This window comes from Heloderma suspectum, chromosome 3, assembly GCF_057233095.1.
Source record: "Heloderma suspectum isolate Gila_16-S chromosome 3, 16-S_ref, whole genome shotgun sequence".
Classification (NCBI taxonomy): domain Eukaryota; kingdom Metazoa; phylum Chordata; class Lepidosauria; order Squamata; family Helodermatidae; genus Heloderma; species Heloderma suspectum.
The window spans coordinates 161,788,522-161,812,764 of NC_139460.1; the positions used below are offsets into that span (position 1 = coordinate 161,788,522).

General features: G+C 48.1%; 1 protein-coding gene across 1 annotated transcript; it reads left to right on the forward strand.

The window, feature by feature from the left end:
• The first annotated feature begins 10,072 nt into the window (after positions 1 to 10,072).
• LOC146350382 (uncharacterized) lies at positions 10,073 to 22,595 on the forward strand. Its single transcript, XM_084841839.1, has 5 exons — positions 10,073 to 10,495; positions 11,556 to 12,168; positions 12,964 to 13,029; positions 14,680 to 14,826; positions 21,820 to 22,595. Exons 2-4 carry the CDS (start codon positions 11,901 to 11,903, stop codon positions 14,751 to 14,753), a joined length of 408 nt encoding a protein of 135 aa, XP_084697965.1. The 5' UTR covers positions 10,073 to 10,495; positions 11,556 to 11,900; the 3' UTR covers positions 14,754 to 14,826; positions 21,820 to 22,595.
• Positions 22,596 to 24,243: the final 1,648 nt, after the last annotated feature.

A 24,243-nucleotide genomic window follows, 5' to 3' on the forward strand; every position in this document is an offset into this window, starting at 1 on the left:
AAAAACCGTAACTGGTCAATTAAGGAATGCTGCCTGGAAGAGTGCGGTTTTCAGGTGGTGCTGGAAAGAACACAGTGTTGGTGCCTGCCTGACCTCCAGGGGCAGGGAATTCCAAAGAAAGGGAGCCACCACACTGAAGGATCTTCTCCTGGTGGACTCCAATTGGCCCATAGGCCCATGTGGAACCACCAAGAGAAAGTCCTCTGATGACCTCAGTGACCAGGTAGGTTGGTAAGGGCGAAGGCGCTCTTTCAGCTATCTGATTCCCGAGTTGTTTAGGGCTTTGTGCACTAGTGCCAAAACTTTTAACCTGCCTGGTCGTGAATAAGCAGACAGTGCAGTTCCCTCAGCAAAGGAGTTGAATGCTGGAAAGGGGCAACTCCCGACAACAGCCAGGCTGCTGTGTTCTGCTCTAGCTGCAGCTTCCAGAGCAGCCTTAAGGGCAGCCCCACATACAGTGCATTGCAGTAATCCAGGCTTGAGGTTACTAGCACCTGTACCACTGTGGCTAAGCTATCCCTGTCCAGGAGAGGCCATAGTGGTATAAAATAGAGAGGAGGAGGAGTATGTATACCGCCTTGAGTTCCTTGGAGGAAAAAAGGCAGGATATAAATGTAATAAATAAATAAATAAATAATAGTTGGCGAACCAGCTGAAACTAGTAAAAGGCACTCTGAGCTGCCATGGCCACTTTGGCTTCCAATGACAGTGATGGTTCTAGGAGTACCCCCAGAGTACAAACCTGAACTTTCAGAGGGAGTGCAACCCCATACAGAGCAAGCAATGAGCTTATCTCCCGGACTCAGAAACCACTCACCCACAGGGCTTCCATCTTGCCAGGATTCCATTTCAGTGTATTGCCCTAATCCAGCCCATTACTGAGTTCAGGCACTGGTCCAGGACTTGCACAGCCTCTTCTGATTCAAATGTCACAGGGAGATAGAGCTGTGTGTCATCAGGATAGTGATGGCACTTAGCTCCAAATCCCCTAATGATCACTCCCAGCAGCTTCATATAGATGTTAAATAACATTGGGAACAAGATGGACCCTGCAGAACCCCATAGCTCAATTGCCAAGGGGCCAACGAATGGTCACCCAATGTTACCATCTGAAATTGGCCCCGGAGGTAGCACTGGAACCACTGTCACATAGTGCCTCCAATACCCATCCCATGGAGTCAATACAGGAGGATACCATGTTCAGTGGTATCAAAAGCCGATAAGAGATTGAGTAGAATTAACAGGTTGCACTCCCCTTGTCCCTCTCTCGATAGGAATGTCAGAGAATTCCACCACAGATCTCAGTGAGGCTGAATGCCAGTGCATTCGGTCCCCAGAAATCCGTAGCGGAACGAAGCCCCCTGCCCCTCCACCCCACAAAATGGGCCCAGAACACCCATTCACTTCTTCCATACTGCCGTGATAGGCTACGTAAATACTTACATAGCCTATCACGGCTAACGCAGGGACGCCATTTGCATCCCTGCGGAAGCCGTGATAGGCTACCTAAGTATTTACATAGCCTATCATGGTAAAACTAAGGGAACGCAAAAAGCAGTGGCTACGGCAGCCGCCATTTGCATTCCCTTTTTTTGCCATGTGATAGGCTACGAAAATATTTACGTAGCCTATTACGACAAAAGAGAGGGGTGCAAATGGCGTAGTGGCCGCCATTTGCATTCCTTTTTTTTTTTTTTTGCCATAATAGGCTACGTAAATATTTACATAGCCTATCACAGCAAAAATAAAGGGAATGCAAATGGTGGCCGCTGTAGCCGCCGCCATTTGCGTTCGTTGTTTGTTTGTTTTTTGCCATGATAGGCTACGTAAATATTTACGTAGCCTATCACAGCGAAATACAGGGACACAAATGGCGTCGGCTATGGCTGCCGCCATTTGGGTCCCTGCAGGCTGCTCAGCGGCCGGATGTCTGGCTGCGAGCAGCCCCAGCCAGCGGCTCTGCAGAATCTCCACAGAGCGGAGCTGGCCGGAGAGAATTTCGGGGGGAGGGACAGAGCCCCCCCCCACGAATATCACCCTTCGAAAAGGTAAGTGACTTTCGTACATCCCTATCTCTCGATAAAGGTCATCCATCAGGGTGACCAAAGCTGATTCAGCCCTGTAACCAAGTCAAAACCCAGGCTGCAATGGGTCTAGATAATCAGTATCCTCCAAGAGTGCCTGCAGTTCTTCCGCAACTACCCTCTCCAGACCTTCCCTAGAAAAGGGGTATTTTCAACTGGGCAGTAGTTGTCTAATACCATTGGGTCCAGAGGGGGCTTCTTCAGGAATGGTCACCCTACTGCCTCCTTAAGAACAGTAGGGACCATCCATTCCCAAAGAAAAGCATTCACCACACCGTGGACCTACTCAGCCATATCCCCTCAGCCAGCTTTTATTAGCCAGGAGTGGCAAGAATCAAGAGGGCATGTGGTTGGTCGCATTCCTGCAAGCACCTTGTCCACATCATCAGGCCACAACAACTGGAACTGATCCCACAAAATCGGGCAGATGGTGGCATCTAGGGATGTTAGAGAAATCCACCATGGATTCAAATGAGTCCAGATTCTTTGGAATTTGGCCTTCAGAATCCATGGAGGATCATCCCCACTTACCTCTGCTTTGCGAGGATTCTATGCGGGTCGGCACCTGGCTGCTTGCTCAGCTGGAGCCGTTCTCCTCCATGCTGATGGCCATTTAAAAAAAAAATGGTGATCAGAAAGATGTGCCTATAAACCTATATGCAGATAGAGCTGTGGATCTTGCGTATAAGTCTATGTGTCCATATGCTTATACACAAGATTCACAGTTCTATTTGCGTATAAGTCTATGGGCACATCCTGCTGTTTGCCATTTTTTTTTTTTTAAAGGCCATCAGCGTGGAGAACAGCTCCGGCCATCCAGGTAAGAGGTCCTCAAGTTGGGTGGCTCCGTGGAATCGTCGCAGAGCGGAGCTGCTCCGAAGGATTTGGGGGGGGGAGGAACGGATCGCCTCCCCCTCCGGGCAGATTCCCCGCCAGAACAGACAGTGGGGAATCCGTACATCCCTAGTGGCATCAGACACCTCGACTGGAACAGCTCTAACAGCATCAAGTTTGCTGCAGAGACAAGCAATTTTGACCTCAAAGTGCAATGCAAAAAGTTCACAGTGGGTCCTTGAGAGGACCAGGGCACCACTGACCGGGGGGGGGGGGCGTTAGCAGCCCCTGGACCTCCTGAAAGAGCTCTGCTGGACAGCTACTTGAGGATGCAATCAACACAGCAAAGTAAGCCTTCTTTGCTGCCTGCACCACCACACAATAGGCATGATTATGTGCTTTAGAGTGTGCTTGGTCATCTTCACTCTGAGACCTGTGCCATTTGTACCCTAGCTGACATCCAACCTGTTTTATTGCCCGTAGTTCCCAAGTATACCAGGGAGCAGAAAGGGTTCCACAGCATGGGAGAGAGCACTCAGGTGCAATAGAGTTGATGGCCCTCCGCATCTCACTGTTCCACAGTGAGGCTAGGGCTAGGGTTGGTGGAGAATTTCTCCCCGAAACTTCTGGGGGCCGAGCGCCAACGTGTTCGGCCCCCCGAACAAGTTTCGGGGAGAAATCCTCCGCTCCCCCCGCACCCCCCCCGGGACGGGACTTACCTTCGCCGAATGTCCCTCCCGGCGGTGGGTCCGGCCGGCGGTTCGGCGGGTGTTCGAGCCGGGTGGGAACGGCAGCTGGTCTTTTGACCGGCTGCCGCCGCCGCCATTGCAATCAAAGAAAAAAAAAAACGCCCCCTGATAGGCTACGTGACGATTCACGTAGCCTATCACGGCTAGATTTGCAAAGTCAGCTGTGATAGGCTACGTCAATCGTCACGTAGCCTATCACGGGTGACTTAAAAAAAAAAAAAAAGTGTGTATGGATAATGGTGGCCCCCATAGGGAGCCGCCATTCCCATTCCTTATTTGGTCGCTGTAGTCTACGTAAATCTTTACGTAGACTACAGCGACCAAATAAGGAATGGGAATGGCGGCTCCCTATGGGGGCCGCCATTATCCGTACGCGCTTTTTTTTTAAAAAAAAAGTCACCCGTGATAGGCTACGTGACGATTTATGTAGCCTATCATGGCTGACTTTGCAAATCTAGCCATGATAGGCTACGTTAATCGTCACGTAGCCTATCAGGGGGCGTTGTTTTTTTTTCTTTTATTGGAATGGCGGCTGCGGCAGCCGGTCGAAAGACCGTCTGCTGCTCCCACCCCGCACGAACATCCGCCGAACCATCGGCCGGACCCGCCGCCAGGAGGGACATTCGGCGAAGGTAAGTCCCGTCCCGGGGGGGGTGCAGGGGGTGGGGGTGTGTGGAGGATTTCTCCCCGAAACTTGTTCGGGGGGCTGAACACGTTGGCGCTCAGCCCCCCGAAGTTTCGGGGAGAAATTCTCCGCCATCCCTACCCATGGTTGTCATGGAAGCCATGAAGTCCTGAGCTGGAACTCCAGAAACACCCTCCGCATGGAAGTTGAAGTCACCCAGAACTACCATCCTGGGTTCCTCCTACACTACACTTGAGACTACCTCTGCCAGCTCGGTCAGGGAGGCTGCTGGGCAGTAGGATGGGCAGTACACCAGCAGTATCCCCAATCTTTCTCTATGGCCCAACACCAGCTGCAGCCCCTCAAACCCTGCTCCAAGGCAGAGTGGTTTCCTGGTGATAGAGATGGAGGTTCTATGAACCATGGCGACTCCCCCCCCCCAGTGCCAAAATCACCTGTGAACAAGTCTGCATTTCGAATAATGTGTACAAAAATGCATATGTTTTGAAAACTGCACACCAAAATAAACAAAATGTTCATGCAGACAACATGAAATTGCAATCTAACATGGGTGGAATGAACTTAGCAGTGGAAAAATGAGGATCTGAGCAAAATCAAGCTTGACAGATTTGCTCATCCCTGCTGCACATTACATTAATTAAGTAGCATGGGAGAGAGCGCAGGACAGGAAGGCCTGGCGTGCTATGGTCCATGGGGTCACGAAGAGTCGGACACGACTGAACGACTGAACAACAACAACAAAAGTTTCCCCTCTACTCTTATTCACCCTGGGATACAGACTGGGACCATTGAACATGGGGAGGGGAGGTGTTGGTCCCAATCTGGATCAGGGTCCACTTGCTAACTTTTGAGTAAATAAGAAATAGAAGGGGAGCTGAAGGCTACATTATTAGCCCATAAATGACCCTCAGTTTCACTTGTTTAAAAGAGAAAAATATAAGCACCTCACAAGGATTAATGTAGGCCAACACAACTTACAATTCATCAAGGTGAGTGCAGCCCACCCACCATATATCATCACCTGCTTGTTAGAACTCCATTTTTTCCCCCAGGTTTGCAGGAAAAACAGGTGTGGGTAGGAGGTTGAGCTCAGCTTAGTGGGTCACAAATTTTGCAGGTCTGGAATAGTGACACAAGAATGATAAAGCACTGTCGGCATTGAGAATGCTAATAAAACCTTCACAAAGGTAGTTGACATCACTAGTACTGTCTGATGCTGGAAGACAGCTGTAAACATCCCTCTTTTTGAAGGCTGAGGGAAAACAATGTGTCCTGTCACTAGTGAGATGTGCATGTATGTAGGGAAAATGAACTTCTTTCACATTTCACATATTCACCAGGCAGATAACAATGGCAAGGAAAGACAAATTGCTGTCTCATTTTAACTGAAGATGTAAAATATCCATAAACTCCATAATGACACTTAGATGTTTATTATTATACCATCTTCTCCACTTTATACAACATTTCATAATTATGACATCAATTCATATCAAGTGCCAAATCACTCAGGGAACAACATTATGAAAATCAATAGCTTCAGTTCATAACTCTTTTTGTCTAGAAATATAAATTTTCAAAACCTCATGTTTCAAAAATCATACCACAATTACTGTGCAGTATGGTATGAAAATAACCACTGAACAGATATTAAATTACAGTCAGCCATCTCCAAACTCTAATAAAAAGAGTCTGTAGATCAATATATGAACTAACTTCCAGATATGAAACAATCTTGCTTATATCTTAGTTTGAAAAGAAGGAAATGTTTTCACAACACCATAACTAGTTAATCACAGTGTTTGAAATGCCAAACTTCAGATATTGTTTCATTACAACATATTACACATTTTCCGTTCTTCCCTTAAAAATGGGCATGAAGACTGAACTGCTGTTTAAACTTCAAATATTATGTTATAAATGTACATTCTAAGCCTCATTGTGATTTCTCATTGCTCAAGGGAGATATTGAATTACATTGTTGGAAACCACCCTAGAATGTTGTTGTTGTTGTTGTTATTTATTCAATTTATATATTTTAGAATAAATTTCAATGGAAATCAGTATATAAATATTTGAAACAAAGAAACAAACGAATGAATGAATATCAATAGGGCTATATCCAATGTTAGGCCTATTTAGACCCATTGAAATTAATGGGATTTAAGTTAGACTAGCATTGGACACAACCCTATGTTTTTAATCTTTCCTGATCATGTTGCAATGTATTTTCCATCTCTTTTCCTCCTCCCCATGTTGAAAAAGGGTGAGGAGGTTGAGCAGATATTTAAAGTTCAAACCAAGAATTATTTTGTAATGTACATAGTAAGCCTCTCAGTGCTGAAGGGAAGGTATTGTTCTGAAGGTATTACAGTATTGTTTCTTTTTATATTCCTCTTTATTCCAAGAGGAATATACTAGCTATTCCTCTTGGAAACTGGTGCAGAACAGAAAGAGAGTTGTGGAACACAAGGAGAGTTGTTGTTCAAACCTCAAGTAACATGTCATAAATGTACATACTATCTTAATGTTCAAAGAAGATATTGTGGTCCAAACACACGAACAAGCAGAATGCCAAAGAGGCTTTGCCAATTAAACTAATTCTATCAACTTTTCTTGTAGTGCTCCCAATATTTCCTTGTTTTAAAGAACTGGATGTGAATAGCTTCACTTCCTGTGTTATGTGATGTGAAATGCAGAGACAGATCTGTTTATGGATTGTACAAAGACTATTTCCAGGATTCTGCTTCTACAGACTTTCCCCATGTCTTCTAAATTCTGGTATCTGAACAGAAATTATATCACAGGTGAATAACAAGAAAACCAAAGAATAATACTTTGAGAATTGGTATAAAAAGCTAAGGATTATATCAAGGGAAAACTCAAGGATGTTTGTTGGTTAACTTTCTCCATAGATGTTTGCCCAGTATCTCATAACTGCTATCTGAAACAATCCTGTATTTTCTTTATGAAAGTTTCTGAAAGATTTAAACATCAGTTCAGAATTTCCTGGGGCTTTCTTTATTTCTTTTTTTCCCTCTCTGCTCCAGGTAGGGAGGCCAGGTGTTCCCTTTTACCGAAGACAGTCCTTTATTTGAAGGCCTATCCTGTCCAGTTCCAGTTGAAAGATAAAGAACTGTAAGAATTGTTGACCTTCAACAGCAGGCTGAACAGACAGGCACACAGGTCACCTGGTCGCAGTCTCCACAGCATGGGGAGATGTACTGTATCTCTGTTTAAATTATAATAATTATTTCTAAATTTACATCCATACATAAACATTAGTATAGGCAAATCACTGACCTCTATTTTGGTGATTGTTGTTGTTGTTGTTGTTCAGTCGTTCAGTCATGTCCGACTCTTCATGACCCCATGGACCATAGGACGCCAGGCCTTCCTGTCCTGTGCTCTCTCCTGGAGTGTGCTCAAGTCCATTTTGGTGATACGGTTCCTCTTTGGGGGATTCATAAGTGCCACCCTTGCTCCAAAGAGAAATATTGCCTTTTCCATTGTTGCCCCAAGTAGCAGAATAAACCCACTTAGGAAGAATGTCAAAGTCTGGCTGTTGGGGGATACTGCTCAGGATCAAAAGAGTTTCTTTAACCTTGACCAAAGATTGAAAGATTTGGCCATGCCCAATAAGTTATTTTCACTTATTTTCTTTGAACAGAAACCTGACTGCTTTTCCAGTCATATTTCCTTCTTTGTTTCAAAAATCCCTTCCTTTTCAATGGTATTTTTATCATACAGGATTCCTGTTTGAGACGTGTAAGCCCAAAGCCTCTTGGTCATGAGGACCTAACTGTGCTGGTTTTGGAATTGGGATATTATTTTAACCCTACTGTTTTACTTTCACTGTGTTTTAATATCAGCAGATGACTTTTCATTTTTATTGTTTATATCAATTTTGTAAAATGAATGAATGAATATGAAAATGAAAACCAAAAAAACCAAAAACACAAATTAAAAAATAATTGGTGTACACTACTAGTTTACATGAATCATATCAACAAAATGCCTTTAAAATAACTCCAGGATTCCAGGTGGCTAATCTGTGTTTTGAGTCAACAGTGTTTTTATCAGTGAGAGTAAAAATGATCTATCTCTCATATACAACTGTCTGAAATTGCTAACAGAAACAAACAAAAAAAGAAGACATACAAAAGATCTTATGTGAATAAAATAACTTCCAAACCCCTTTAAAGGTCTTGGACAACCAGCGAGAAAGAGAAATGGGGGTTTCAGTGTTTTCCCTCTCAACAGTTGGCTACTTGGCATGATCAGTCTTCTTTGGACTGTTCCAGGGGTGGGTGGGTCCCCTTTTTGGTTGTTTTCTAAAGGGGTGGTTTTTTGTATTTTCATTTGTCAGAGTTATCACAAGATTGGTCCCACTTGTGGCTGTCATCATTTTAATTACATGAGTGATTGCTCTCAGAGACTAAACTGAGATTAGAATTATAAAGGGGGATGATGACATTAAGATACCATGGCATTTCATTGCCAAAGTATAGGTTAAAATATTGGACATTTTGTATAGCCTATTATTGTTTTTATTGGTAATGTCAGTGCATTATTGTTGTTTGTCAGCTACATTGAAATACATGCATGTGACTATTTTCTGTTTGAACTATGGTCCTTGGGTTATTTTTCAGCAGCCAAACACAGTACCAGACAACATTATATGTGTATGTATGTTTGCATCTGTACAGATGTCTGACTGGGGATGTTTTCTCTCTTAGTAGCCTGGTGCAGACGGGCCAATCTACACATATGGTTTTTTCCACCTCCAATGCGGTTTCACCATCCATATTTCACACTACGTAGCAATAGGGATGTCAGAGAATTCCACCACGGATCTCGGTGAGGCCGAATGCCAGTGCATTTGTCCCCTGAAATTCGTGGTGGAACAAAGCCCCTGCCCCCCCAAACCACAAAAGGCACGCAAAATGGAGCACTTACCTGCTGCCATCCGTGCTGACTCGCAGATGGCAGCTGCCCTGCGGCCACTATTCGCTTCTTCATCATAGCCCTGATAGGCTACATAAATACTTACGTAGCCTATCACGGCTAATGCAGGGATGCCTTTTGCATCCCTGCGGAGGCTGTGATAGGCCACGTATTTACGTGGCCTATCACAGCAAGCCAAACAAACAAACAAACAGCATACACAAATGGCGGCGGCTATGGCGACCACCATTTGCGTTACCTATTTTTAGCCGTTTTAGCCTACGTAAATATTTACATAGGCTATTACAGTGAAAAAAGGGGGAACGCAAATAGCGTAGTGGGCGCTATTTGCATTCCTTTTTTTCCGCCGTAATAGCCTACGTAAATATTTATGAAGGCTAAAGGGGGGGGGGGAGGAACGCAAATGGCACCCACTACGCTATTTGCGTTCCCCTTTCTTTCACCGTAATAGCCTACATAAATGTTTACGTAGGCTAAAATGGCTAAAAATAGGGAACGCAAATGGTGGCCACCATAGCCACTGCCATTTGCGTATGCTGGTTTGTTTGTTTTTTTGGCTTGCTGTGATAGGCTACGTAAATATGTACGTAGCCTATCGCAGCAGCTTTGCAGGACGCAAATGACGGCCACTATGGTGGCCGCCATTTGCGTCCGCAGCAGCCCGTCCGCAGCCGGAACTCCGGCTGTGGACGGCCCTGACCGGCGGCTCCACGGAGCCGCTGCAGAGCGAAGCCAGCCCACGGAAGATTCCGGGGAGAGGGACGGAGCACCTCCCCCCCACTGTGAATCCAAGCTGCGAAAAGGTAAGTGACTTTTGTACATCCCTATGTAGCACCCACCTCGCTTTGGAACTGGAATTTCCTGCTCCCATGTTCCCACTTTCAACACCCTGTTATTCCAGTATTTCCCATTAATGTGCTCTGTTTTTCCATGTTCATAACCATATATGGTTGCTGTCCCCTCCCATGCATGCACATATACGGCAATGTTTGTATTTCCCTCCTGTCTAATCAGAGCCCTCAACGCCCCCAGGTTGTCTTCTGGCTAGTGATTGTGTCTCTTCCTCAGCAGTCGGCGACTTGGCACAAACCGGTAGCCCTCCTGTGCCCCTTCCCTCCTGTTTTTTTTTAAAACACTGAGAATATCTTCGAATCTTCAAAGAATTGAAGCTTGGAGGGTGTCGCTGTAGCCTTCCCGTCTGCCGGGATCATACAGTAAGAGCTTTAACACCACTTCCCACCTTTTGGGTGTGCATTTCAATTTTTCCTGTGTATTGCCACTCCCCCACTCTGCTGTTCCCCCCATGGTACCACCACTGGCCACCCACTGTGCCCTACCCCTCCCCTTTATCTGAAAACTCTTCCTCGTGTGGGTTTCTTCCCCGCCAGTGGGCTATAGCAATGCCACAAGCGGCTCGCACTGCAGCAGCACACAGAAACTTTGGGGAGGAAGACTTCCACATTGCTCTCATTGCTGTGAGTGCTGTCCCCTTCTTCCAGAGTGCCCCAGGGTACTGTATGAGGTGGCCATGGCTCCCACACTAACTTCCTAATATATTTTTCGGTGTTATTTCCCACAACATGCGGGGTGTGTTTTTTTCCTTTCGGGTCCATGGAGTCTTTGTGCCCGAAGCAATGCTCTTCACCAAGGGCAAGCCCACTGGGGTGCCCTTTCTGGGCATGCTTTGGGTTTTGGAGGACAAATTGTGCCCCATCCTAGCATCCCAGAGCAATAAGGATCTCTGCCCATTGTGTCTCCTGTTGCCGCAACTCTTAAGGCATGCCCATGCTTTGGAAAAGAATGTGGGCTGAGCAGGCAGGACTTGCATTCCGAGGCTTGTGTGCTGAATGGCTTTTTAGGTTTCAGAGGACACGGACCGCATCTGGGCACATGGTGCCTGGGGATGGCATTTTACTTGGTGCTTCAGTCAGACCTGCTTTACCTCCCTCAGAAAAGGCTGCAAAGCCCTGTGGTTTCTGTTTCGTGTGACCCACCCCAGAGGCGCTAGGCTAGATCTCACTTCCGTGCTCCACCTTGAGAGCCTGCTGCCGCTAAAATGGGGTGGTGGTGCCCTGTGCAGAATGGGCTGGAAATTACAGCCATGACATGCAGCTGCCCTCTGATCCCCCCTCCCCAGACCCGGGTCTGGCTCAGGCAAGAGGCTCTATTGCCAGCAGGGGAGAATTGACAGGGGAGGTGGGACTGTTGCATCCAAGAACTATGTGGCCCCTCCCTGCTGTGATAATTACTTGCATGTGCTCTTTTCTTGTTCAGGCTCTTACAATGCAGAGTGCCACATGACCCTCTACAGGGGAGAGATCCCACTTTTGCTGCTTGAAATTCTGACTGTTTTGTTCCAGGGAAGATCTGCTGGATAGGACCCCTTCTTCTGTTTCTATTATCAATGCCAACCAAAGATGGCATTGACTAGCAAGGGAAGAGGGGTGTCGTGGAGGCATGTGGAGATAGTGGACTTGCTAGACATTTGGGGCGAGCAGAAAATCTAGGAACAGCTTCGGAGCAGCCACAGGAACCTGGACTTCTTTGGGAGATCTCCAGACAGATGACTGTATGGGGCCACCACCATAGACCATTGAGTGCAGAAGCAAGACCAAGTCCATGTGCCAGGAGTACAGGGGGGTGGTTAACCACAACTCTAGGTCGGGGAACAACGTTGCGACCTGTCTGTATTATGCAGAGCTCCATGGCATTCTCTGGGGGGACTCCACCATTCACCCAAAGCCCATATCTGGAAGTTTGAAGATTGCTCGTGGCACTGTGTGCGTCGAGTCTCCAGATCCCAACCCTCAGGAAGTGCAACCATTGGAGACATCGGAGGGATTTTTGGAAGAGGGGGATTGCCTTCCCTTGGAGAGGCATGACATTGGTAGGTTCTGGGGACCATGTTTGTGCCTTGAGTGGTGAACACGGGGCATTGGGAGTCCTCCGGGGGCATGGCCACATCCGCTGCTCTGCATGATCCTGTGATAGCCATACACGTAAAGCCATGCCACCTACACCCATAGGCTGCACCGTCCCCCACCCTGGACCAGACCCACCTGGTTATTTGACATTAATGGCAGGTTGCAGATTAGAGAGATGTTAGGGGGCATGTGGGGAGCGGCCCCGCAACCAAAAGTGAAGGGTGTCTGCTTCCTTCCACACCTATGTGCCAAAGGACACTGCAGCCAACACAATACTCACTTTTTGCAGGGCTAGACAGCCTGGAGCAGGAAGGAGGAGGGGCCTCCCAGGAATAGGATGCCTACCTGCCCAGGGGGAGCAGTGAATGGCAAGACACAGCCTTGTGTTTTGGAGCACTAGCAGCTCACTGTGGGGGTGGGTGAGGTGGACACACTCCATTCTTCTCATCACTTGAATAGTTCCAGAGAGAGAACTCGGCGGCTTGCCCCATATGGCCAATGCCTCTACGGCATATCACCTTGCAGTGTGCTGTCCCTATCCAGCTCAAAAATTAAAATGGGCTGCTCTCAAATGGGCTCAAAGGCCCAGTTTGGGTTGCTCTGGTGTCGCCACCCAGGCTGCTTACCCCCTGACTGAAAAGCCCCCCCAACTTTGGGTTTTCAGTGTTGGGAAGGATTCTGGAAGAAGTGTGCCTAAGATGGTTTTTCTGCAAGTGGTTGGAACTGTAAATTGGCTGATGTCCACCATGCTTTTTCAGGTGTGGATCAGTGCGGCCGCTATCAGATGGGAAGTGGGAATGATCCAGATGAGCTAGAGGACACAGGTAAGCAAGGGGATGAATGTACTTCCACGTGTTGGGTCCCCATGAAGGAGATCTCAAAGCATGTGCACAACATGCGTGCTGCCTGGGGCCCCCAAGACTGTCCCTCCATGCCCATGCTCTCCCTAACCGACCACCAGATTCACCCAGATTATGTGAGAAGATCAGTTCTGGATGAAGAGGTGGCAAGCAGGGATAGGAGGGCGCTCATCACCTCCATAGATGCCCACGCGATCATTCTCAGGCCCATGCTAGATAAAATGCCTGATCACTGCCCTGGGCAGGACACTTTGCTCCAGGGGGAGGAGGAAATGCAGCATAGACATACCCCAGAACATCCAGGCCCACACCTTATTGTCCACCCACCTTTTGCCCGGCTGTCCCAGGGCAAAGAGTGCACACCACACTTCCTGCTCAGTGGCACCATCACAGTGGAAGGTTGAGTCTGGGCGGTTGCGCAGAGGGGCAAGCAGCAGTGTCACCAAAGCCCTGGGAAGACTACAGTGTCAGACATGGGCAAAGGGAGCATAACAGCACCGTGTCTAGGTAGAGACGGCCCCCCTGGTTTATCCCAGCCATCATTGCCCTGCTGGGGGCCATCACCCACCCTTTTTCTGGAAGGCCCTGGTGTCACTTGCAGCTGCACCCCCCCCCCTCACCACACCTGCTACAGGTGCTCCCCTAATTACGCAGTGAAGGCAACACCCCAGGGCTAACCTGCACTGCGCCTATTCGCCCAGCTTGGCTGACCAGCATGGAGCTACAGTGCATGCAGCATCCTATAGTGGGGCTGCTCTGCTCCTGTGAGTGGGAGCCCTGAGTGCTGCTCCAGGGCCTTGAAAAAATGGGCCTTCAGGGCCTTAAATTTTGTCCTGGCCTGCAGGGGGGAGTGAGGGAACCCTGCCTGTGAGAGCCCCCTCACTACCGCCCTGTATATGGCCTCATTGCTGTGCATAGAGCTGTGCATAACATGCTCCGCGCACTGGCCCTGAAGGAGCAGCTGCAGCATCAGGTTGACCTCCCTCTCCTGCCAATACATGAGCCTGCGCGACGCCAATTTTTTTTGGCAGGAGAATGACACCAGTGGATTTTTGACAACACCATAGAGAACTCTGCCTCCCATTTCTGCGCAGCGCCACCTGTTGATGAAGCTTTGAATCAACGATTCTTCAAAGATCCTTGGAGAAAAGTGGGGGGGCTGTCTCTTGCGGGCGCAACGGAGAGAAGAGTGGAGAGGCAGTTATCGTTCTTTAAACATTTTTAATCAGAGCAACAACAACACGAGGAAAAACAGACAAGCAATGTTGAGCGAGAAAATAACACAACAGAGATAGAAACCACAGAGATAGAAACCACAGAGATAGAAACCCCACCCCACATGACCTAGCATGAATGGGCTTTCCGAGACATGTCCCCTCATCACAATCCTCCCCTGTTCTCCCACATGAACTCGCAAAGTGCCCTCTGAACCTCGTTCCCCTGCTCATTATGCAGGTTGTCGTCACTGACGTGAGGAAGCCCCAGGGTGTCGAACACAATACAGTTATTATCCCCAGACTCCTCTGTCAAAGCTGCCCTGTTCGTCTCGCAGATATTATGTAGAATGACACACATCGAAATCACTGATGAAACACTTTCTTCTGCCGCCTCTAGTCGTCCAGCGAGACAACTCCACCTGCTTTTCAGCCTGCCAAAAGTGCGCTCCACAACGTTTCTGGCTCTGCTGAGGCGGTAGTTGAAGTGAACCTCCTGCTGCGAGAGGTGTCCCCCAAAGGGCTTCATCAGCCAACAGCACATGGGGTAAGCTCCATCAGCCAGTATCAGTGGCAGAATAAGCACACTGCACACTCTCCCGGGTTCCCTGGGACAAATGCCCCAGCATCCATGGTAGCGATGTACGAAAGGCACTCACCTTTCATGGATTATGTTGATGGTGGGGGGGAGGGGCTCCATCCCTCCCCCCAGAATCCTGGACGGGGGGGAGGCGCTCCGTTCCTCTCCCCCCAGAATCCTGGCTGGCTGGCTGTGCTCCGCAGGGATTCTGCGGAGCCGCCAGCCGGCTCTGCCAGCAGCTGGACATCCGGCCGCTGGCTAGCAGGGATGCAAATGGCGGCGGCTGTAGCTGCCGCCATTTGCGTCCCTGCAGTCAGCCGTGATAGGCTACGGAAATGTTTACGTAGCCTATCACGGCTGACTTAAAAAAACCAAAAAAACAACAACGCTGGTATGCAAATAGCGGCAGCCACGGCCGCTGCCATTTGCAGTCCTTATTTTGGCACGTCTTCGTTTACGTCAAGATTTACATAGACTAAGACAGCGAAAATAAGGGGAACGCAAATAGCGTAGTGGATGCTACGCTCTTTGCGTTCCCCTTATTTTCCCCATCTTAGTCTATGTAAATCTTCACGTAGACTAAGACGTGCCAAAATAAGGAATGCAAATGGCGGCGGCTGTGGCCACCACCATTTGCGTACACGCATTGTTTTTTTTGTTTTTTTTAAGTCAGCCATGATAGGCTACGTAAACATTTACGTAGCCTATCACGTTTTTTTTTTTAAACTTAGCCATGATAGGCTACATAAATCTTTACGTAGTCTATCACTTTTTTTTTTTTTTTAACTGGAAATGGTGGCGGCAGCAGCCGGTCGGAAGACTGGCCGCAGCCACCGCCGCCGCACCACCACTGGAGCCGCTGCTGGAGCCGCCGCCGCCAGGAAGATCCGCCCCAGGTAAGTCTCGTCCCGGGGGGGCAGACTGTTCCGCCACCAATTTCGGGGGGCCAAATGCGCTGGCATTCGGCCTCCCCGAGATCCATGGCAGAAGTCTCTGACATCCCTAATCCATGGCCTAGCACACCGTGGAGTTCCAAAACATGTAGATGTCATGGTTTCGCCCGCTCCATCCGCTCTTGACATTGATAAATTGTCCCACATGGTCCATTGTGCCTTGCAGAAGCATTGAATAGTAGTGCTTCCTATTGATAAATTCACTGCCCTGTCTAATCAGGGAAACAATGGACAAATGTGTCCCGTCACAAGCCGCAAATGCCCCAGGGAACCCAAGGGCGGAGAAGCCAAGCATCACCTGGAAAGAGAGGAGAGAGCATATTTGGTAGGAGGCAGCCAAAGCATGACTGACCATTGCCAAGCAACAGATGCATCCCACTCATGCCCCCATCTCTGCACGCGCTTGCCCGGACAAGCCCCATCAAGCACAAAGCACACCATGCCAGCTGCAAGGGTCGTGTGACGCGGTCCCATACATGTGTGGATGGACACACACGTCCAGGAGGACAGTGATCACCATTAATGTAGGAGTACTTGTGAAAATCTCCACGGAGCATATTGTTCCCACCCCATGGACATGAACCCCTACCTGTAGCCCACTGTAGTAAGTGGAGCTTCGATTGTTTGAAGATGCGAAGATTCGAAGATGTTCCCTCAACCCCCAAAAGCTGTGCACCCCCCCATGCCCAAGCCTCACTCACCGCATCCACATCACCTAGGGTCACTGTTCTCTGCAGTAGAACATGCTCCAGAGCAAGGCAGACCTCTAAAAAGATTTCCGCAACCGTGGATTTCCCCCTGCCGAACTGCTCCACTGCGCTCTTGCACATGGACTGATTGGCAAGCTTCCAAATGGCAATGGCCACCCTCTTCTCCACCGGGATTGCTCTGAGCATTTGTGTTGAGCATCTGGTCAATAACGGGGCCGCCTTGCTAATGACTTGAAAAAGGTGTGACGAGGCTAGGGATGGACGAAAGCCCCTTACCTGGTCCCGTAGCTTGCTTCGTGGAAGGGGGGAGGCGCTCCGTCCCTCCCCCTGAAATTCTGGGCAGGGGGGAGGTGCCCCGTCCCTCTGGCTGAAATTCTGGCTGGGGGGGAGGCGCCCCGTCCCTCCGGCCGCGAATCTCATCTCCTGCTGGGATGCAAATGGCGGCGGCAGTAGCCGCCACCATTTGCGTCCCTGCAGTCAGCCGTGTTAGGCTACGTAAATGTTTACGTAGCCTATCACGGCTGACTTTGGGGGAAAAAAAAAAAGCGCGTACGCAAATGGCGGTGCCCATGGGCGCCACCATTTGCGTTCCTTATTTGGGCACGTGTAGTCTACGTAAACATTTACGTAGACTACGGTGAAAATAAGGGCAACACTATTTACGTTGCCCTTATTTTTGCCGTAGTCTACGTAAATGTTTATGTAGACTACACGTGCCCAAATAAGGAATGCAAATGGCAGCGCCCATGGGCGCCACCATTTCTGTACGCGCTTTTTTTTTCTTCCCAAAGTCAGCCGTGATAGGCAATGTAAATCTTTACGTAGCCTCTCACGTTTGTTGTTTGTTTGTTTGTTTTTTACTTGGAAATGGCGGCGGCCGGTTGGAAGACCGGCCGCCGCCACCGCCGCCGCCGAACTGCCACCAAACCGCCGCTGGGAGCCGCCGCCACCAGGGACATTTGACAAAGTTAAGTCCCATCCCAGGGGGGTGGCGGGGGGTGGCGGACCGTTTCTCCACCAATTTCGGGGGGCCGAATGCATTGGCATTCGGCCTCCCGGAGTTTCGTGGAGAAATTCTCCGACATCCCTAGACGAGGCATCCTGAAGTGCTCGATCCAGCGTTCGTCATTCCAGACCTTCAGAACAAGCCTCTCCCACCAGTCCTAGCTGCTCGGGCACACCCAGTACCTCTGGAAAATCCTCAGGATGGGGAGAAAATGCACGTTCTGCACCATGGTGACCATGTTTTGCAGCATCCGTGAACACAGGTTCAGACGGCGATGGTGGTACCATCTCAGTATCCAGAGCCAAGACCTCCTCCACTGCGATGACAGCCAGTCAAGAGTGATCACTGGCTTGAGAGCGCATATCAGGGCATTGGCAGAGAGAAAAAGCAGCCTGTAAAACAGTCAGTTCTCGAACCATGGCTTCCACTGGGATTCAGAGCTGAAACAACATACAATGTATCCAGAAAGAGCTACCAAGGGATCACTGGGGTGAGGTGACTCAGGCATGGTGGGGTTTCCATCGACTGATGGCAGAAGGACACAGAGGGAGGGGGAGGAGAGGGATGGTGGAGTTATCCCTCCGGTTATTGGCGGAGGCGGGAGGAGTTGCCGCTTCTCCAATCAGAGCCGCCTTGCTTGGGAGCTGGGGAACAGCATGGTCCCGGAGTGTGAACCATGCTCCCGCATTCGAGGAGGGAGTAGACCGGGGGAAATGGGTGAGTGTGGATAGTCACATTTTAATGCGAGTGCATATAACCCAACATGGCCCCGACTTCATTGTGATGGTGGGGGCAATGTTGATTGGCCTGTAACATTTAACCATAGCTAGTGCTAACCATGTTTTGTTGCTTGCATTAATCCTGTTTACAGTCTCAAATGTAAACTGAAGCTAGGCTTTAGCTTATTGAAATAAGCCCTGCCCCAGGAGAGTATGCCTACAGATTAGTGGTGGGGAGAACTCAGTCATGCTCAGAACTGGGCTTGGATAAACTGAACTACTGCTAGGGATGGCAGAGAATTCTGCCATGGATTCCAGTGAGAATGGATTCTAAAGAATCTGGCCCCCCGGAATCTGTGGCAGAACAGTCTCCTGCACCCCCACCCCCCCATGGAATCCCCCCAGGATGGAACTTACCTGGGGCGGATGTGGCGGATGTGGTGGCAGCGGTTCCGGCCGTGGCGGCAGCTCCGGCGGTGGCAGCCCTGGCAGCTGGTCTCCTGGCCGGCCACGGCCTGGCTGCTGCGGCCGCCATTAGCAACCTTGCAGCTGTGATAGGCTACGTAAGTATTTACGTCGCCTATCACAGCTAACCCCCCCCAAAAAAACCCAGCGTACGCAAACCCTACGGAGGCCGCCATTTGCGTTCCCTATTTTTCGCTGTTCTAGCCTACATAAATGTTCACGTAGGCTATTACGGCGAAAAAAAGGGGAACGCAAATAGTGTAGTGGGCGCTATTTGCGTTCCTTTTTTTCCTGCTGTTCTAGCCTACGTAAATATTTACATAGGCTAGAACGGCAAAAAATAGGGAACGCAAATGGCGGCGGCCGTAGCCGCCGCCATTTGCATATGCTGGGGTTTTTTGGGGGGGTTAGCTGTGATAGGCTACGTAAATACTTATATAGCCTATCACGGCTGCTTGGCTGGACACAAATGGCGGCCGCTACAGCGGCCGCCATTTGCGTCCGCAGAAGCACATCCGGCTCTGGCCAGCTGCTCCGCAGAGCTGCCACGGAGCGGAGCCGGCCGGGCAGGATTCTGGGGGGGAGGACCGGATTGCCTTCCCCCCCATGGAGGATTCCTGGGGGAGGGACGGAGAGCCTCCCCCCCACCGTGAAAAATTCCGTGGAACGGTGAGTTTTGTGCATCTCTAACTACTGCTTCCAACAATTCAGAAAATTGCTGAGAGTTTATTCTGAGCCTAATTTCAAATCTAACTTGAACACTGTCCGTGGGAACCCACTGCCCAATATACGCATTTTTGCAAGCAATCTTCCTAACGGAATGTATTTTTGAATGTTATTCCTCCCAATAGATGCATTTGTGTATGCAATTTTTAAAATTGGAGAACTCCATTACAAAATTCTGAGAACTTCTGAATTTCAAAAGATAACTGAGTTTTGGTTCACATAGTGGTTCAAACATGTGCAATTAGGTAACTTTCCATTAAAATGCAAACTGAACAAATGTCTCCCCCCATCTGAATGATGAATGAATGACAAAGTTCTCCCCCACTAAATGTATGTTCAGTACAGTACATTCCCTCACAGCTTACTTCAGGAGATTTCTTATATAAAGCCAGCAGAGCCTGATTGGCTCCCTAGGTCACCTGATTCCTTCTGGGCTAACTGGGTACATTTGTTCTTTCTGCCACCGTGGTGGGGAAGAGGCACTGTGGAGCAGCAAGGCTCAGGACAGCCAGTCTCTCCTGCTACAAAGTGTCCTAATGTTTCAGAGTGTAAGGTAACTTCACCCTGCTACCAGAATCCTTTGTTCAACTCACCAGCACCTTAGGCCCACTTATTTTAGGGATGTACGTAAGTTCCGCCACAGGTCTCGGGGAGGCCGAATACTAGTGCATTCTGTCCCATGAAATCGGTAGTAGAATGGCCTGCCCCCCTGCCCACCCAGGATGAGACTTACCTTGGGCGGATCTTCCTGGCAGTGGTGGCTCCAGCGGCGGTTCAGCGGCAGCAGCGGCCGGTCTTCTGACTGGCTGCCGCAGCCGCTATTTCCAGTTAAAAAAAAAAAAAATGTGATAGGCTACGTAAAGATTTACGTAGCCTATCATGGCTAGGTTTAAAAAAAAAAAGTGATAGGCTACATAAATGTTTACGTAGCCTATCACGGCTGACTTAAATAAAACAAAAACGTGCGTATGCAAATGACGGCGGCCATGGCCGCCACCATTTGCGTTCCTCATTGTGGCACGTCTTAGCCTACGTAAACATTTATGTAGACTAAGACGGCGAAAATAAGGGGAATGCAAATAGCGTAGCGTCTATGCTATTTGCATTCCCCTTATTTTCGCCATCTTAGTCTACGTAAATGTTTACATAGACTAAGACGTGCCAAAATAAGGAACGCAAATTTTTGTACACGCGTTTTTGGGGGGTTTTTTTTAAGTCAGCCATGTTAGGCTACGTAAACATTTACGTAGCCTATCACGGCTGACTGCAGGGACGCAAACGGCGGCAGCTATGGCCGCCGCCATTTGCGTCCCTGCTAGCCAGTGGCCGGATGTCCGGCTGCTGGCGGAGCCGGACGGTGGCTCCGCAGAATCACTGCGGAGCACAGCCAGCCAGCCAGGATTCCGGGGGGGTAGGAACGGAGCGCCTCCCCCCCCGGCGAGGATTCCATTCGGAGGGATGGAGCGCCTCTACCCCCACCATCAGCATAATCCATGAAAGGTAAGTGATTTTCTTACATCCTTTACTTATTTTCATTTCTGCTTCAGTGGTGGCATGAGAATGGAGGAAAAGAAGGAGGTCTCTCCTCCCACCACTCTGATACTTAAAAAGTTTTTATGGCTGGATGCCAGATGCATGAAGCACTGAAAAACAATGTTTTCCCAGCACCACTGACACATGCCAGTAACCACATTTTTCAACACTCCTTGTACCTGTGACACTGCCAAGAGATAGCCATCCAGATGGGAAGGAAGTAGGGATTAAAATCTGAGCAGAGAATGTTTTGTGACTTGCAAGTAAAGAGGCCAGAAAGGTGGAGATATTGCCATAGCATGGTTTGCTTGATGCCATTGTAATACATAAACATGATTACTGCCAGCCATGGTTTGCAAATCCACTTGAGAAGTGAATATCTTTCAGAGCAATCCTAAATTGGAGCTAAGAAGCTGATCTACTGCCTCATCCATAGTCTGTCAGCTTTTACTAGTTGGGGTGGGGTGGGATGTGCGTGGGGTGGCTTCCCCCCCTGGCAGCTCCATTTGGGGGCTTTCCCTCTGGTATGGATGATATATTTCCAACTGTATGGGTGCAGCAGGGGGCCTCCATCACAGCAGAGGCCCCCCCATCCCCACAGGGGCAGGCAAGGTCTGCCACATCTAACCCCCCTCTAGCTACCAAACACAGGGACAGGATTGCTTTCTTAAATGTTTTGGAAAATGCTCTTGGGCCATTCATAGGGCTCCTTCATGAGGAGCTTTTATCCTGTGATTGAGATTGCTCCTTCATGGAAGTTTGCGGGATCTTTACATGATGCTGTGACCCTGTCGTGACTCTCCAGGGCATCTCCTGCTCTAAATGCCCTTTGTTCCATTTTTAAATAGATCACAGATAATGAGCTATCAAATTACCCCATTGTGTTCCACTTCAGTTACCTCCATGAAAAGAGTTAAAGAGGCAAGAAAAGGAGCAAGATCAATGAAAGATAATGTAAGTGTCAGATACAGGGAGAAGGGAGGGGGAGGAAGCGCATGGCAGGGAGAAGGGAGGGGGAGGAAACGCGTGTAAAGGGACTCAGTTGTGGTCCTGCATTTAAAACAGAAGCAGAGAGCCCCATTTTAAATGCAGGATTTCAGGCTGGTGTACAGATGCCCATAGACTGTAGATCTCTAGTGTAAAGATAATGTGGTTACTGATTTAGGGAAACAGATTTCTCTTCATTACACACCACCAAGAGATTAAAACTGGAGGGGGGGGGGAGTTGGTTGGTTACTTTTTTGTAATTGATATAGCGAAGTGCAAGGGCATTTTCAAATGTTCAGTAGAATGTTGCATTGTTGACTGGTTCTCCACGTACAATTAAATAATGTATAGGAATATGTCTGAAGTGGAAGCCAGGTGGTTGTCACCTTGCACTCCACAACCTAATTCTGCATTTGCCTTTAATTCCTCTCTGAAAGCTATTATTTTCAACATTCTAAACCAGGTCTTTCCTGCCTAAAGTAGCTAATTAAAGAGTATCTAGATGCTTGTATGCATACACAGAAGCACTGAATAATACATGAAGATTGACTGAAGTCAATTTCTTTACATTTTTATCTTTTATTCATTGATGTGTGCGTTTTGTTTTGTTTTTAAAGAAAGCCACGCTTGTTGCTTTAAAAAATAAAATAAATAAAGGCAAAATAAAAGTCCATCATATTTCATAGTCTTTCACATTGTGCTCTGTATGGGCCTGAATATTTGGAGCTGGGAAAAAAATAGCATAAGAAGAATTGCATTGGTGATACAAATTAATGATATGGTGTTTTCTGGGCCTTAGTTTGCTGACCCTATCACCCTATCTCCCGAGCCAATGTTGCAATCTGAGCCATTCACAATGTGTATCTCTTGTCAACAAAATTAAATTATCTAAGATATAATGTAGCTGACTTCAGCTCAATTTTGGAAAAAAAATAGATGGGAGATAACTAACTTGACTACAGCTATTTTATCTGATTAACTAGCTCACAAGGAATTTTGCAGCATCAACGGTCCTAAAGCAAAGGCGACTTTCAAGACACTGTCATTTGTTATGTTACATCTTAGTTTCACTTTAGAAGCTTTGAGTGGCTTTGGCTGTTATCAAATGCAGGGAGAACAGGAAGTGCAAATAAGTCATGTTTCCTGTACTCCATGCTTCTTTATAAAATCTGAAGAATATTTTATGCATCTTTCCCTGTGTTCAGATGCAAAAGCTGTCTTCACGCTAGGAACGCTTGCTCCTTATTGAGATTTACCACTTCCACTTACAAAGAGGCAAGGAAAACAGGTACACCAGCATTTAAACGTTATCTAAAACTACTGGTTGTGATGATAAGTCAAGTTAAAAATGTTGGTTCATATTCAACTCTATAATTGGCTTTCCTATTTCACAGGCAAAGAAATCCATTGCTGAAACACTCAATTTTTTCCCAGATCGTTTGAGCCCTGCAACCTGTTTTCAGTATTAGACCACAATCCTAAAAGGCTTATGTGAAGTGACAATACATAAGAAGGTATATTGCCCTGGCCGTGGGCTTTGAACTCTTAAGTTAGAGGTGCCAAGATAGTGATAAATCAGATCTAGGTTTGCTTACAAAGAGATACTTTACTGAGGAACTTATAGCACACAGGCGTACCCAATGGTTGGATCAGACAGCTTCTCTGATCCCAGAGCCATGGGGTACAATGGGTTTTATACCATACATGTTAGCAATGAGGCAGCATGACAGCAGCAAGCGCCCCCTAGTGTTCATTCCCAGAGTAGACTAACAGCGTGTGGTTCTCAGCACAGCCACCTGCAGCTTTAAGACAAACAACTTTGCTTCCCAGGCACATCTTGATAAAGCAGTGTACTCATTAGTATGGAATGCACTTGAGACCACTGCTATTGGTCCTTTGACTCATCCTGGTAAATCAAGAGGCATGTTAGGGAAAACAGCCTGCCAACTGACCAAAGTCAGAGAGCATCTAAGTACCTCTAAAGCTACTAATAGCTTGGTTCAGCCTGGGGCCTTACATTCCACCCCCACCCCAGATGATCAAAAGGTGATTGAATCTTCACATCACAATCTCTTCTTACACAGAGGACTGGATCTTCTTTGCCCTGCCATTTGATCACCAGGGGGTTGACATCTACTTGAATGTATACTGTAAAATGCAACAGCCATAACAGCAAGCACGCAAAGCTATTAAGCTCCCAGTATTGCAACCACTCTCTTCCACCCTCCACCCCCCGATCCCTTGGAACCAGTGTGAAGTTGGGTCGAAGAGGGACTCCCCTTCTA